Here is a 15,008-nt window from a genome sequence, read left to right as displayed (position 1 = left end):
CATATTGGTAATAGCTTCTTTCCTTTCTTAAACAATAACAAAACTTATTAGGTAAGAAAGGAAACAACAATTTCTATTAAATTAATTTCACTTAATACTAACTAGTAAGGGTAGCTTTAATTCTTAAACTTGTGGGTTAATAAAGAGACATTTGAAAATGCTTTGAGAGTTGGACAATATGTTTCACAATCTGTAACCCAAGCTGCACAGGAGGCTGAACTCAGACGTTCACACTTCAAAGCCAACCCAGGCAGGAAAAACCATGAGACTCTTATCTCCAATTAACCAGCAAAAAGCCAGAAGTGAAACTATGGTTCTAGTGTAACAGTGCCAGCCTTTAAGTGGATAAAGCTAAGAAACAGCATGAGGCCTTCCATTCATGTCCAGTACTGGCACATATATACACATACCCCCCCAAAATATATATGGTTGGAGGAATATATATATATATATATGTGTGTGTGTGTGTGTGTATGCATGCATACATACATACACTTATCTGTGTATATCTATTCCTTATGCTTAGATGATTCTTTTCTAAATTTATGTATGTATATATAATATATATATGTTAGCTCTCAAGGTATTAATATAAATTAATATAAATACATTTAAATGATCCAACCCACAAGTCTTTCTTATTATCTTTGGATCATTCTTCAATAGTGAAAACAGTGTCCATCTAACTTTCAACAATATATTGAAATATAACAGGTTTAATGTAACATTGAAAGACAAACCACATGAAAATTCTTTAACTTGTTGGACACCAATGGCTCATGCTTGTGATCCTAGCTACTCAGGAGGCTATCTGAGGATTATATTTTGAAGCCAGTCCCTGCAGAAAGGTCTGTGAGACTCTTATCTCTAAGACATTATTCAGAAAAAGCTGAAAGTGGTGCCATAGCTCAAGTGGAGGGCACTAGCCTTGGGCACAAAGAGGCCTTAAGAAAACAGTGCCCAGTCCTCCTGAATTCAGGCTTCAGGATGGGCACAAAATAGAAAATTTAAAAAATTGAATATCTACAAACACATGCTACCAACAAACAAGTTCTCATTACGTCTCATAGACATTGTTAAAGAGTTAACTGCTCTTGATTAGAGTTGTAAAAATCAGTGATAACCACGGGATATACAAGGATGCTGAGAAAATCAACAACGCATTGTAGAAGTAAGATTTTTCATGCTAAGCAAGTGAATTAATGTTACTTCATTCCATTTATGTTATCTTTGAGGAGCCTAGGAAGATTCAACTTAGCTAAAATAGTAGCATTAAAAAAAACTTTTGTGAAAGTTTTGGTAAACAGCAAGAGTAGAGAATTACTCATGAATCTAAAATATTTGACGCCAGTAGCTTACACCTGTAATAGGCCTGGGCAGAAAAGTTTGCAAGACTCATCACCCAGCATAAAGCCAGACGTGGAGCTATAACTCAAGTGGTTCAGTTACAATCTTGAGTGAAAAAGCTGAGGGATGGAGCCCAGGACCCAAAACTGGCACACACACACACACACACACACACACACACACACACACACACACGCCACCCCAACCCCAAATAATCCCTGAATTATATATTTCAATTGAAACCTAAAATTTGAATGAAATTTCCCAAGTGTTAAAATAACCAAAACCAATGATTAGTGAACCATTTTAGGATGGCAAAAATGCTCTCATTGGTGGCTCTCAGGCACTTTGCCAAGGGAGCCTTTCAGCTCACACAAATAACATTTAAATCAGATCCACATCATACCTCTGCTTTGAAGAATCATCCTAGAGATTCTTAAAAGAAAGAAACTTGTCCTAGGAAGGACTTAGGAAAAGAAATCCAGAACCATATCAAGATATTCCCTCAAGTAATAACCAGCATCATTCATATTTCCATATGTAAATATATGCTGACCAGTATCACTTTAATGATAGGTCTTATATCTTGCCCAGAGCAAGTCACTTACCTGGCGTCAGCTTCACTGTAATATTCTCTCGCCACGATATCTTCAAACAGCTCACCTCCTGTAACTCTGTGAACATGAACAGGATAGTCACATTAAAATAAAAAATTACTATGTGGGCAGATAGTGTTTATCAAGAATTTCCCCCTTGGGTTACCAAAATAGTTTTTAAGTTTATTATTTCAGTAGTTCTCTTAATAGTCAATTCCATATTGATCTACATATGTCCATCATTTATTTCTTTTTCTTTGTAGCGATAGATCATTAAGGTCACACATTTTTCTACATGTGATAAATATACTTAGAAATATCTCCTATGGAAAACTATTTTTATGGAAGTCTTTACTGCAGTTCTGAGGATATTAGCTGACATCGGATCAATGAAGTTATGTAGCTTAGGAGCATTTTCTGAATAAAAAGATACAATCCACATTGCTGATAATGAGTCTGGTCTCTCATAGGTCATGTTGTCTTTCATAGCTGTTCAGCCTTAGTTGATCATGTGTATGTTTCCCCAAAGAAATATAAAGAAATATTCTTTTCAAAAAGTAGGATCACAAAATGTGTAATAATAACTAAATGGTATCCTTAAAATAATGAATAGCGTTAATGCATGTGTGTTAATGGGAATGCATACATTTACATACTGTAGGATATTTCTAGGAATAAAATTCATTCAGGTATCAAAACATTACTTAAATTATGAGTATTTAAAATTTTTGTCCAGAATACATGGAGCTGATGTCTAAAATGTTTGTATCCCCAACATGTCAAAGTATTCACAGGTCCCAATCATTATTACTAAGAAAAAGCTGACACATCTGACTGGGAAATAATTTCTCATGTTAGTGAATATTTTAAAGTCTTAGTGAGGAGAACCTATTTAAGGTGCATTGATGGGTTACTTCATCCTTTCCTATAAATCTCTCTGTCTCTCTGTCTCTGTCTCTCTGTCTCTGTCTCTGTCTCACTGTCTCTCTCTCTCTCTGACTTTGTCTCTCTCTGTCTCTGTCTGTGTCTCTTTGTCTCTCTCTGGCTCTCTCTGTCTCTCTCTGGCTCTGGCTCTCTCCCTCTCTCTCTCCAAATATATATAGTCAATCCTAGGGTTTGAACTTCAGGCCTTGACACTGTTTATAAGCTCTTTTTTGCTCAAGTCTACCACTCTACTTACTTTGAGTAACAGAATCATGCCCCAATTTTCCCGTGGTGAAATGAAGAAAGAGTCTCATGGACTTTCGTGCCTAGGCTTTGAACTGTGATCCTCAGATCTCAGCCTCCTAGGGAGCTAGGATTTCAAGTGTGAGCCAACAAGGCCTGAACCTGAATGTGCATTTGACTGTGTGTATATGAGTTGTTTCTTCCTGTTATGATCTTGTTTGATTTTAAATGCAGATTTCAGCTTGAAGGTTTAACTTTGGAATAGAACACTGCCTCATGAATCCTCACTGTTCACCGCTTAGGCTATTTTACCATGATCCCATTTATTGGCAAAAATAGAGGCTAATTAAGTAACCGGCTGAAGACCACACACCCCTAATATTTGCCCACACTCCTAGCCATCCATTCTACAGTCATTGGACAGAGCAGCCTTTCCAGTAGTTACGCTGCCATTCAGTGTAGCCAATTAGAAGGTATCAGTCCTACGTAAAGGCCTCCGGTGAACGTTTTGAGTATGATAACTACGGAGTATGACCCTAAATTTTTCTTTTTCTTATTCTTTTTTTTTTTTGACCATGAGGCTTGAACTCAGCCTGGCACTATCCCTGAGCTCTTAAGCTCAAGGCTATCATCCTACCCTTGAGCCCCACTTCCTGTTTTCTAGAGGTTAACTGGAGGTAAGAGTCTCATGTCCTTTTGTGCCTGGGCTGGCTTTGAACCTTGATCCTCAAATCTCAGCCTCCTCAGTAGATAGGATTACAGGTATGAGCCACCGCAGCACTTGGCTAAGTTTTTCTATTTCCTTCTTCACTTTTTTTCTGTCCAGAAAGCTCTCATGCTCTAAAGATTCGAATTAATTCTTCAAATCATTGAATCAATGCTTTGTATCATAGCAGAACTCTAGCATCAATGTATTTTCCAGTCTCTGATTACTTCATTAATCTGAGAGCTTATTCAAGGAACTGATTTAATTTATGGCATTACACAAAAATTCAAGGAGCACAGTAAAAAAATTTCAAAACCCTGTGGTAAATACTGCTTAAATTTTGTGCTCAATTAAGGGCTTGAGCACTGTCCTAGGACTTTTCTCAAGGCTAGAGCTCTACCACTGGAACCTCAGCCCCACTTCCAGCTTTTTTCTATATATGTGGTACCGAGGAATTGAACCCAGGTCTTCATGCATGCTTGGCAAGCACTCTACCACTAGGCCAAACTCCCGGCCCCTCAACACTTTCTCTTTAAGGCAATGAATTTTACTAGAACTCACACTTTTCCCAAGGATATTCATCATTGATGCTGCAGAAGTGATAAAATGAAGTTATTTATATAACACCATATTTTCTTTGTGTGAGTACTCAAGCTTGAATTCAAGCCCCAGGAACTATCCCTTAGCTTTTTCACTCAAGGCTGGTATTTTACCACTGTGACACAGATCCACTTCTGACTTTTTGTGGTTAATTGGAGATAAGAGTTTCACAGAAGCTGGACATTTAAATAATCATGAGGCTGAGAACTGAGGATCACAGTTCAAAGCTAACTCAGGCAAGAAAGTCCAAGAGACTCTTATCTCTAGAAACAGGAATGTGGTTCAAGTGGTAGAGTGCTAGTCTTGAGCAAAAGCAGCTCAGGGACAAAGCTCAGGTCTTGAGTTCAAGGCCCAGGATCAGAAAAAAAAAGTCTCATAGATAATACACTTGTACATATTTGCTTTCCACCCAATGCATTTTGTCTTAAGTTTATGTAAGTTATAAGCTACATCTATCTTCCAAATATAGAGCCTTTGTATTTCTTGGTGGCAAAGTCAAACTCCAGCAAAATAAAGCACCACCAGAAAGTGGATATTGAAAAGGGGTGAGGTGGGGTTAAGGGGAAAGTGGTAGACAAAGGGAGGGAAGAAGAAGAGGGAAATTCAGTCAAAAATCCCATGCATGTCCTACAAAATTAAGAAGAGTGAGTGAAGTGGGAGTAGGGGAAGGAGGGTTAAGGGTGAGATGGGTGAGAATGTAGAAAGGGATGACGTTGATCAAGATATATTGTATTTATAAACTGCTTTGTTAAATGACAACTCCTCTGTACAACTACTTACAGATGAATAAAATAAAAGAAAGAAAAATCAGTCTCACAGGATTTCCTGCCTGCTCTGGCTTTGAACTGTGTATATTCCTCAGATTTCAGCCTTCTGAGTAGCTAAGATCATAGGTAGCTGGCAAGAATATTGCTAAATACTGGGAAGAACAAATGCTAGAAGATATGGCTAGAGGCAGATCTAAAACTAAACATTAAAAAAAAAGAGTTGGAAAGGTGACTCGAATATAAAAGCACTCCCCAAGTTCAAACTCAACTATTGCTTTCCCTCCTCATGTTATGGATACATGTCACTGCATAACTTATATTCCATTTCTCTCCTCGCCCCTCCATCTTAGTTTTGTTCTAAACATTCTCCAGTCCTCAAGTACACTGAGCTTCAGCTGCCCAGGGCTCTTTCCCATCTCATCTTTCTCAACCTGTCTACCTCCACTGCTTGCTCAGTAGATACCTATTTTAATCAAACCTTAGATTTTATATCATCCCTCAGCCATTAATATGTTATCATTCTCCTCATGCCTTGTGTTATTCCTCATAGCACCAAGTGCCATTACAATTATGTGTTTGTTTGGGAACTCACTTGGTTGATGCTTGACTTTTCACTAGCATGGTAGATCTGGGAGGGTAAAATTGGTTCCTTTTCTTTTACATGCTTACTGCTGGAGTCAGCATTCCTGCTATAACAGGCGTTGATCATATCTATATATCTGTCTTTCTGTCTATGTCGACAGGTATATCTTCATTTCTCTCTGCATAGACAACATCATTCAAGCAGGCAGATGTGATGGATGATCACATGCGTACACCATAATTATTTTAATATTAATGATGTCTTTACATTTCTTTTTTTTTTTTGCCAGTCCTGGGCTTGAGCTCAGGGCCTGAGCACTGTCCTTGGACTTTCTCAAGGCTAGAACTCCACCACTTGAGCCTCAGCACCACTTCTGGCTTCTTCTATATATGTGGTACCAAGGAATCAAACCTGGGTCTTCGTGCATGCTAGGCAAGCACTTTAACCACTAGGCCAAATTCCCGGCTCATGTCTTTACATTTCTGACAAAGTTTTCTTTTACTTTTTTGATGGGGGCCTCGTGCTGGCTAGTTCAAGCCCCAGTAACAAGACTACCAAACAAAAAAAACAGTGCAAGCTTGATTGCTATGGCATATTTAGGGAAGGTCAACTGGGTAGACAAGATGTTTTCTGACAAAACTAAGTAATTGAAATAGTGGATTATCTGTGGGTATCCAGAAATGATGTTTATAATGGATTGGAAATTGGATTCTAGAAATCAAAGAAGACAGAGAGTTGCTATAAGAGGAAATTCTTATTGATCCTGAAATGAGTAGATTTACTGAGTCATGCTGAGAATCACAATGATGATCAAACTAAGAGACAGATTACTGGAATTGTTTCAATTGAAACCAGACTTAGGCCAGGGGAGAGACAACAGGCTTAAGTGGGTTATTAGGCTGTTAAAAGCAAGACAGCCTATAGTGCATTCAAGAGCACAGTGGGGCTTGGAAGCATTAAGAAGGAGCTGGGAGAGATGGCAGGACCTACATCCTTCTAATTTACTTATTTTATTTCTCTTTTTCTGCATGAACACTGATTCTTAAATCTATCTCTTTAATATTACCATGAATTTCATCTTCTCTCTTCTCATTAACTTTGTTTCTAATTATCTCCATACTTTCCCTCACTTCTACAACTTTAGTATATAATTTCCTTCTAATTTCACCTGTTTTAGAAACACTCTCTCCACCAGTAATAGTCTTAAAATTGTTTTTCTGTTTCAACAATCACATCAAAGTCAGAATGGAAGCAGGACTGCTAATGATAATTGACACTAAATGGAATAAAGCAAAAGCAGAAATGGAATGTGTTGGTCTTGCTTTCTAAATAAGACAGAATTTCTTATGTGAACACATTAGCCACTGAAACACATACACACAGACACACACACATTCATTTGTATATCTATTCTATCTTGTTAATGGCTTGATGCTTCATTTAGCATTGTCTTTCTTCATGGTTCATTCATGTTGTAGCATAAGTTAAATGCTATCTAGTTAGACAAATATGTAGTGTCTATGAGTCTGTGGTTGTATACTTTAACAATTACTTTAGAGAGTGTCTATATTTTCCAAAAGTATACATATCAAAGCAAACATTTCCTGGAGCTTGAGAGTGCAGCAGTGTAGCTCTGAAGTATAGTGCTTGCTATTATGCATGATACATTGGAGTCCATCTCTAGAACTGAAAAAAAGAGAGAAATCATAGAAAACAAACCAACCAAAATAAAAATTTGCGTTGTTCTCACAAGCTTACTTGTGACAATTGAAACTTCTTTATATAGTTACTTAAGGATAATAATAATAATAAAAACTAAAAAATAGGACAGTAAATTTTTCTTATGTATTTTAACACAATGACAAAATTCAAATATATCAAATACTTATTAATAGCCATGATAATAATGAAAATGCATAACCAATCAAGTAACAAAAGCCATGTAAATATTGCTACTTCCTAGTTCATTTAGAGAGTCCTGAAGGCCTTTAGAAAACTATTCATGCCATAATCTTGAGTGTTAGTTAATACATATCATCCAGTTGTTAAAACATGTTTTCTTGTTTTCATTTTGAGTAACACAGTTGAGTGGAGGATCAGGTACACTGAGTGTCTTGGTTTAATATTTGATAGCTCTGTGAGATCACATCAGGTCAGGCTATATCTGTGCTAGATTTTGTTGACTTGTAAAATACAAAAAGACAAAAATTCTCTTTACTCAGATCCACTGGGGAAAGGTTGTCAATTTGTACTCTATGAGGGAAGGCTCCCATCCAGCCCTATCAAGCTTTCTAAGCAAATTCTATATTAGAAACCATTTCTCCTTGGCACAGGAGAATCAAACAGGCTAACAACAGCTCCATACAAATTTGAAAGGATTCCAAGAGTAAATTCAGTGCTCATTCTTCCCAACTCACAAAGATATAACTGTGCTGACTCTAGCCTCCTTTACCCACCTCCCCAGATGCTCATTAAAGCAGTGAAAAACATTCTCATCCTGAAATTAATCCAGAAATATTGTTCTCCTAAACTGACATCTTGCATTTACATATTGAAAATATTATTTAAAATAATGTTCTCACCCTCAGAATATCCAATCTAAAAGGAAGTGGTCACTTAGTAGTGTCTGCAAATTATGAGTCATTTGTAGGTTCCTTCCAAAATCCTTATGGTAATCCTAGTATTTAATTTGGGGCTCTTGTTTTGTGGATATCAGCTCTCACACTTCTTAATCTTTTTTTTTGTGACTTGGGAAGGTCTACTGAGAGGCAAATTATTAAATATTGTGTGGTGAACAGATTAATGAGGATGATAAATGGATATAATTACACATTTAATTCTTTAGAAGAAAATACAACATGTGATCCCAGAATAGTTTGGAAATACTTAGGAATATATGAACCTTTTGTTATTGTAGCTATAGGTTGTGGGGCTTGAACTCAGAGCCTGGATGCTATCCTTGAGCTCTTTTGCTCAAGGCTGTTACTTTATCACTTTGAGCCATAAAATCACTTCTGGTTTCTGAGATAAGAGTCTCAAGAGGACATTTCTGCTCAGGCTAGCTTTGTACAGTGATCCTCCGATCTCGGCCTCCTGAATAGCTAGGATTACAGGTTTAAGTGAACATTTTTAAAACAGTGAATCACAGATGCTCCATTCTAATAAACTATAGTAAATGTTCTGTTGAAACAACACAGCTCCTTTGTTAGACATGGGTGTGAGTGACAGTCCCTAGAGCTGAAGTTATGTTGAGCATACACAATAACAGTCAAGGAATCTGGCTGAGAAAGAGTTGGTTATAATCTTGACCCACAGTAATCTTCCATGAGAGAAGGGAGATAGAAAATTAACACAGAAAAAATTAGAGCTAGGTTAATTCACACACAAAAAAATGTAATCCTTAATCACAAATTTTTATTTATCTATCCATGCTGTGTATGTGAGTCACATTTTAAAAGCTAATTTTCACATAGTTACAGAAAATTATGGCAAGGGAGAGTCATTGAACATTACTCTTCTTCATGGCCACAATGTTTTTAGTAATTTGCTATTATCGAAATGTTAGTTATAATAATTTTAAGAAGCTGAAAGAATCTTACATATTAAGTGTTATTTCAGTAAGGCAGGTGACCTACATTTCAGTTTGCATAGAATGATAAAAATAAGCAAAAAAGGAGCAATCAATATCTACAGACATGTATACATTACATACAGACTAGGCATATATTCGACATAAATTGTAAATAACCATAGGAAAAGATACACACACACACACACACACACACACACACACACACACACACAGTACTGGAGCTTGAAATCAGGGCTTTGGCACTATTCCTACCTTTTTTCACCTAAGACAGGTACTATATTGTTTGCTATAAGCTCCACTTATAGGTTCTGGGTATTGGAGATATCAGCCTCATGGACTTTTCTGTGTGGGCTAGTTTAGAATCACAATTTTCTGATGTCAGCCTCCTGATTAGCTAGGATAACAAGTGTAAGCTTACTGGCGCCCAGCTCAACTTAGCATTTTGCCTATTTACATCAGGGACATTTGCATATGTTTAAATAATTAAATTATCATCTTATGTTTGCATGTTATTTATATCTATCTAATCTGATTCTGTATCATTTGCCAAGTTATATAAATTATCAGCTTCCTCACTGGAAGTATTAGTCCATATTTGTATTCAGGCTAACATACAAAAGAGATTTTCATTTTTTATAATCATAATAGCTGACTAAGAGAAAATGTACCAGAATTTAATGATTAATTTGTTTATAGAATTAAAAAAAACACTTTGTGTTACTCGTTATGTGTAAGCTACTGTGTTAGGCAATTAATTTACTGAAAATTTCAGTCATTTGGTTCAATAGATAGCTTATTTCAAATAGACTACTCAGTTCTCAAAACGATCAGACTTAATTTTATTTAATCCAATACTGCAGAAATACAAATGCCTGATTCACAGGTGGATATGATCGGTACCCATGGACTTCAAGAAGGTGCATCCTTACACACATATCCAGCACAGCATTTATGTGTCCCTATGACTACAGGCAGCATATCATCTCAGGACTGGAGGCCTTAAGTCACTAAGATGCAAATGGGAATGTGCATGGTGATAATGTACAATCCAAGCAGATTCTTTGGTCTGGGTGTGTGAGGTCTATTCTGTGGCTTTTTCTGTTCTGAGAACTGTCTTTCCTTTCTGTCTGTCACAGAAGCCTCACTTTTGGCTTTTCCTATATATTTTTATTTGCTTCTCCCTGCCTCCAGCTCTACAGAAGGGGATTCTTTTTCCATTGGTTAGCATTGGGTTGGGTCCTTCAGCATGCTTCAGGGGTTTGTCACATCGTAAGTTTCAAGATGTTGAGATGACAGATGGACAGATGGATGGATTCTGCTCTCCCACTGACTTGAAACTGGAAAAGTCATCTGCTTTTGGATGGTGGAGCTCAGATTCTCAAGCATTTGGCTTTTGTGTGATTTTACAGTTGGCAGACCCCAGAATAGCTCACTCTCCTTAATCGAGTGGGCCAAAGATGATAATAAATAACCATAAGAATGCATCTATATTGAATACATAGACCATACACAGACCACACACAAAAATCTCTAATATACATACGTTTCCACAATGTTCTTCTCTACAATTTGTTCTAATCTTAGCCAAGGGGTAAAACCTGAACATCATTTTTCACTAGGTTTATTCACGTTCCTCCAACATTCAACGAGCCATACAGTTTTTCTTTCTAAATATTTCTTGATTCACGATAGCTTTTTTATTCTTTCATTTCTTCTAACATTGCTATGGCAGTATGATCTCTCAGTGGGTTTCATCTCCATTTACACTGTAAGCATTATAATCTGTCTATGAAGAAATCCTGACTGTGCCATCTTCATGCTTTCAATTCCCCCATGGCTACTCATTCCTTTGGCTGTGATTCCTACTCAGTTTCTCCCTCTCCTGCCTCCCTCTCCTCTTCTCTCTTTCACTCTTTCTCTGTTTCCACATATACAATTTAAAGGCATTAGTGATTTCTCCACACCCAAAAAGGTAAGGCTGATTGGCTTAGGGTGTGTATCTTCAGGTTTTTATCATGGCACCCTTGAATCCCCATAAGCTGGCTCTTCTTTACTATGATCTCCAACTTTTGAACTTTTTCACCCACATGAAGACGTAGTAATTGACAATTTCTCCATGAATTCATTTAAATGAATTTCTCTATTAGGAATGCTTGGGAGGTCTTCATTTAGTGCTTCTGATCTGATACCTTCAAGAATGATCCTGAGATTTTCCCAGAATTTCTTCTCTGAAACCAGCCTTCTGTGTTCTCGCAAATTGTTGGGCTTGTCTGGCTTCATCTAGAGACTGAAGACTGTGACTGCGCCTTACAACCTTAACAGCCAAGGAACATGATTTTCTATTGGTATCATCCAAGCCTAACCAGCGGAAAGCCCTCCCACTGCCTGAGACATATTCCTACCTCAATACATACTAACTGAATCAAACAATATTGTCAAAGGGAAAATGTGGAATCAGAGCAGGGAAGTGGAATTATGGGTAATGTTTGTTATTGCTGTTTTCTTTGTAAAGGGAGACTTAGAACTGCTATGCTGCTTGCTCTTCTACAGGAGGCCTCCACACCTCAGCTGGTGCTGCCACCATGTCTCTAGTGATTCCTGAGAAGTTCCAGCGCATTTTGCAGGTACTCAAGACCAACCTTTGCCATGACTACCAGTAAGGGTGTGGGGCAAAGATCCGCTCATGTAGTGTTGAGGAAAGCAGACATTGACCTCACCAAGAGGGCTAAAGAACTCAGAGGAGGAGGTGGGACGGGTGATTACGATTATGCAGAATCCAAGTCAGAACAAAATTCCAGACTGGTTCTTAAACAGGCAGAAGGATGGAAAATATAGCCAGGTTCTTGCCAACTGTCTGGATAATAAGTTCCGTGAAGACCTGGAATGGCTGAGGAAGATTCGAGCCCATAGAGGGCTACATCACTTTTGGGGCCTACTAGTCAGAGGCCAGCACACCAAGACCACTGGACGCCATGGTTGTACGGTGGGTGTGTCCAAGAAGAAATGAATGTGTAGGCATTTTGTCACTAAATACTTTATATACAGAAAAAAAAGAGAAAAATTGCTATCCTTCTAGTCATTTGCACATCTATTCTTTTAGCAGGTATGTTATTGACTCTGTGTTGGAGCTTAAGCAGAAGGGGTAGAGTAATGAAGACAAGAGGAGGAGAATGAAGTCCAGAAATTAAGAAGAGTGAGAGAGGTAAGGGCAGAGAAGATGTGAGTGAAAATGTCGAAAGGCATTACACCAATCAAGAAGTATTTTATTCACAAATTGTTTTGTTAAATTGCATTCCTTTGTACAACTACTTAAAGATAGTAAAAAAAAAAAGGCTATCAACTCAAAACTCCAAATTGCAAATGTGTGGCTATTTTTGCAAATAAGTCCATCGAAACACAAGCAATCAAATGAACTTTGAGCTTATTAGTCACATATATTGATTCACTTTTTAAAAACTGTTTGAATTTTTAGTTTTCACTATCATCCCTGCTCTCACCCAGGTCCCAAATCACAGTTTTTTTGTTTGTTTGTTTGTTTTAATTTTGACTCCTGAAATACCTAACCCCCACTCTTCCACTCCAGGCCTCCCTAATCCCTTTGCTACACTGCAGCCAGGAAGAGCTTTGCAAAGGGAAATCGGATTATTTCATTCCCCAGGTTAAACCCTCCAGGCTTCTCATGGAACACAAAATAACTCTAAATTCTTTTTTTTTTTCTGACCTACAAGGTCTTTCCAGCTCCAATCCATACCAGAAGTATGTGATATTTTATTTTCCTGTACTCTAGTCTTTGGATATGTAAACTATACTGATCTTCATTCTGCTTTTTCCAGGGGCCACTCTCTAATAGAATGGGCATAGTGTGGGTCAACTCCTCTAAGTCATCCATTAGCTCCTACCCACTTCCCAAATAATATGGTTTTCTTCACCATTTTAGAACTAAAATTGCCTTGCTGGATGAATTCTCTTGTTCATTTATGTACATTAAAAATATTCCCTTTGAGTCCTACAACTTAAATTCCGGTCTATCCTATATTATATTCCCAAAGTTTATCAGAGTATGTATCACATACATTTTGAAATTGATTGAAATGCTGGGAAACTAGCCATCTTGTGTGAGAATCATGGCTCTGATACTTTGCTATTTAGCTGTGTGACTTAGAAAAATGATCCTTGTCAGTGTTCTCAGGTACAAAGTGCTAAAATAAAGTATCTAATAGTAGCTATTTCAAGAGGTTGAAATAGTTGAAGTATGTGCACAGGATCATGTACACTGTAGGTGCTCAATAAACATTAGCTATAATTATTATTATTTCAGTAGGAGAATGGCATAATAATGAGCCCCTATTACAGCTACAATCTGAGTATGTATGGCCTCCAAGAATTCATGTGTCGAAGGAGCATCGTGCTGAAGGTAGTGATGGAGGGAAGTGGTAAACACTTTAAGAGTCAGAGTGCAGAGGAAGGTAATTAGGCTGTTGTGGCACTGTCTTGGAACAGGATTAAAGGTATTTCCTGTGGGACCCAGCTCCCTCAAGAGAGGTTTGTTATAAAACAACAAGACTGGCTCCTTCCTGCTTGTCTGATTTCCTGTTGTTCTGTATGAGCCCAGCTCACACATGTTCTTATGGTGTCATTCACCATGGGCCCCACAAGGTGACCTTGTTCCAGCCTTCATCTTCTAAAAGTCAGAAGTTCAATTCTCCTTCCTTTATAAGTCACCCAGCCTTAGGTATTTTCTTATAGCCACACGAATGCACATAAGGATTGTTCAGAAATACATTGAATTCTCGCTCTGTCATCATTACAGAACAGTAACACCATGAGTTGTGTGTTTACTTAGGAAAAAAAAAACCTCATCATCTACTCTGCATATTTTGAAAACTCCACAACATTATTAATTAATAGTCTGCTAGCAAAGCTTGGCATGCTTTTTTTCTGTGTCAACCATCATGTCTCACTTTTATTCTGGAAGGCAATGCAGATGTATGACAAAATGTCCCTGTCTAAAGAAAAGAGGCTGAATTCTTTTAAAGAATACTAGATGGTTCTGAATAAAAGTACAGTGACATTTGGGGGGGGGGTGGCTTTTGCCCTAGACATCATTTATTAACCTGCTCTTTTTATCCAGTGATGTATACAAGACATGACACCTACAAGGTCACATACTTAACTGATACATCTAAAAAAAGTAAAATTTGCTAAACTTCAATGTTCCAAACTTTTTGCAAACATTTTAGAAGGGTGGTGCCATATTAGTGCAATAAAAAAGAAGTTTAAAATGTAAAGATGTGTACTGTTTTCTGTTAGTCAGCTTTCTATTACTATGACAATTTAACCAAGATATTCAACTTTGCAAAACAGGAACGCTTTGTTGCCTCAGAGTTTCAGACCATCGATCTTAATACTTTCAATCTCTGGAAACCAAATATATAACCATGGAGGAGTATGGGCCAGGAGTCAAAGAGAGGCAGGAGAGACTAAGGCCCTAGTATTCCATTAAGGAGACTCCATCAATGACCTTACCCCCCCCCCAGTAGACCCCAACTCTGAAAGGTTACATTACAACTTAGTGGTACCACACTGAGAACAAAGTATATTTTCCGTTAAATAGAAATGTTTAAAGCCAGACCAATAGGCACATAGTGGA

General features: G+C 37.6%; 1 protein-coding gene and 1 pseudogene across 9 annotated transcripts in view; one reads left to right on the top strand and one right to left on the bottom strand.

Moving 5' to 3' along the window:
• The window catches only part of Camk2d (calcium/calmodulin dependent protein kinase II delta), a 250,729-nt gene that overhangs the window by 82,610 nt on the left and 153,111 nt on the right, over window positions 1-15,008 (bottom strand). For all 9 annotated transcript variants that reach the window (XM_090356660.1, XM_090356666.1, XM_090356668.1 and 6 more), the window contains exon 5: window positions 1,956-2,021. In XM_090356660.1, coding sequence (XP_090212786.1) covers window positions 1,956-2,021 — 66 coding nt within the window. The remainder of the gene's footprint in view (window positions 1-1,955; window positions 2,022-15,008) is intronic.
• Window positions 11,941-12,365, top strand: LOC150047270 (small ribosomal subunit protein uS13 pseudogene; annotated as a pseudogene).

This window comes from Megascapheus bottae, chromosome 23 (assembly GCF_031878675.1).
Source record: "Megascapheus bottae isolate mThoBot1 chromosome 23, mThoBot2.hap1, whole genome shotgun sequence".
NCBI classification, from domain to species: domain Eukaryota; kingdom Metazoa; phylum Chordata; class Mammalia; order Rodentia; family Geomyidae; genus Megascapheus; species Megascapheus bottae.
The sequence above is the reverse complement of the archived record's forward strand: the minus strand, read 5'-3'. Positions and strand labels throughout refer to the sequence as shown.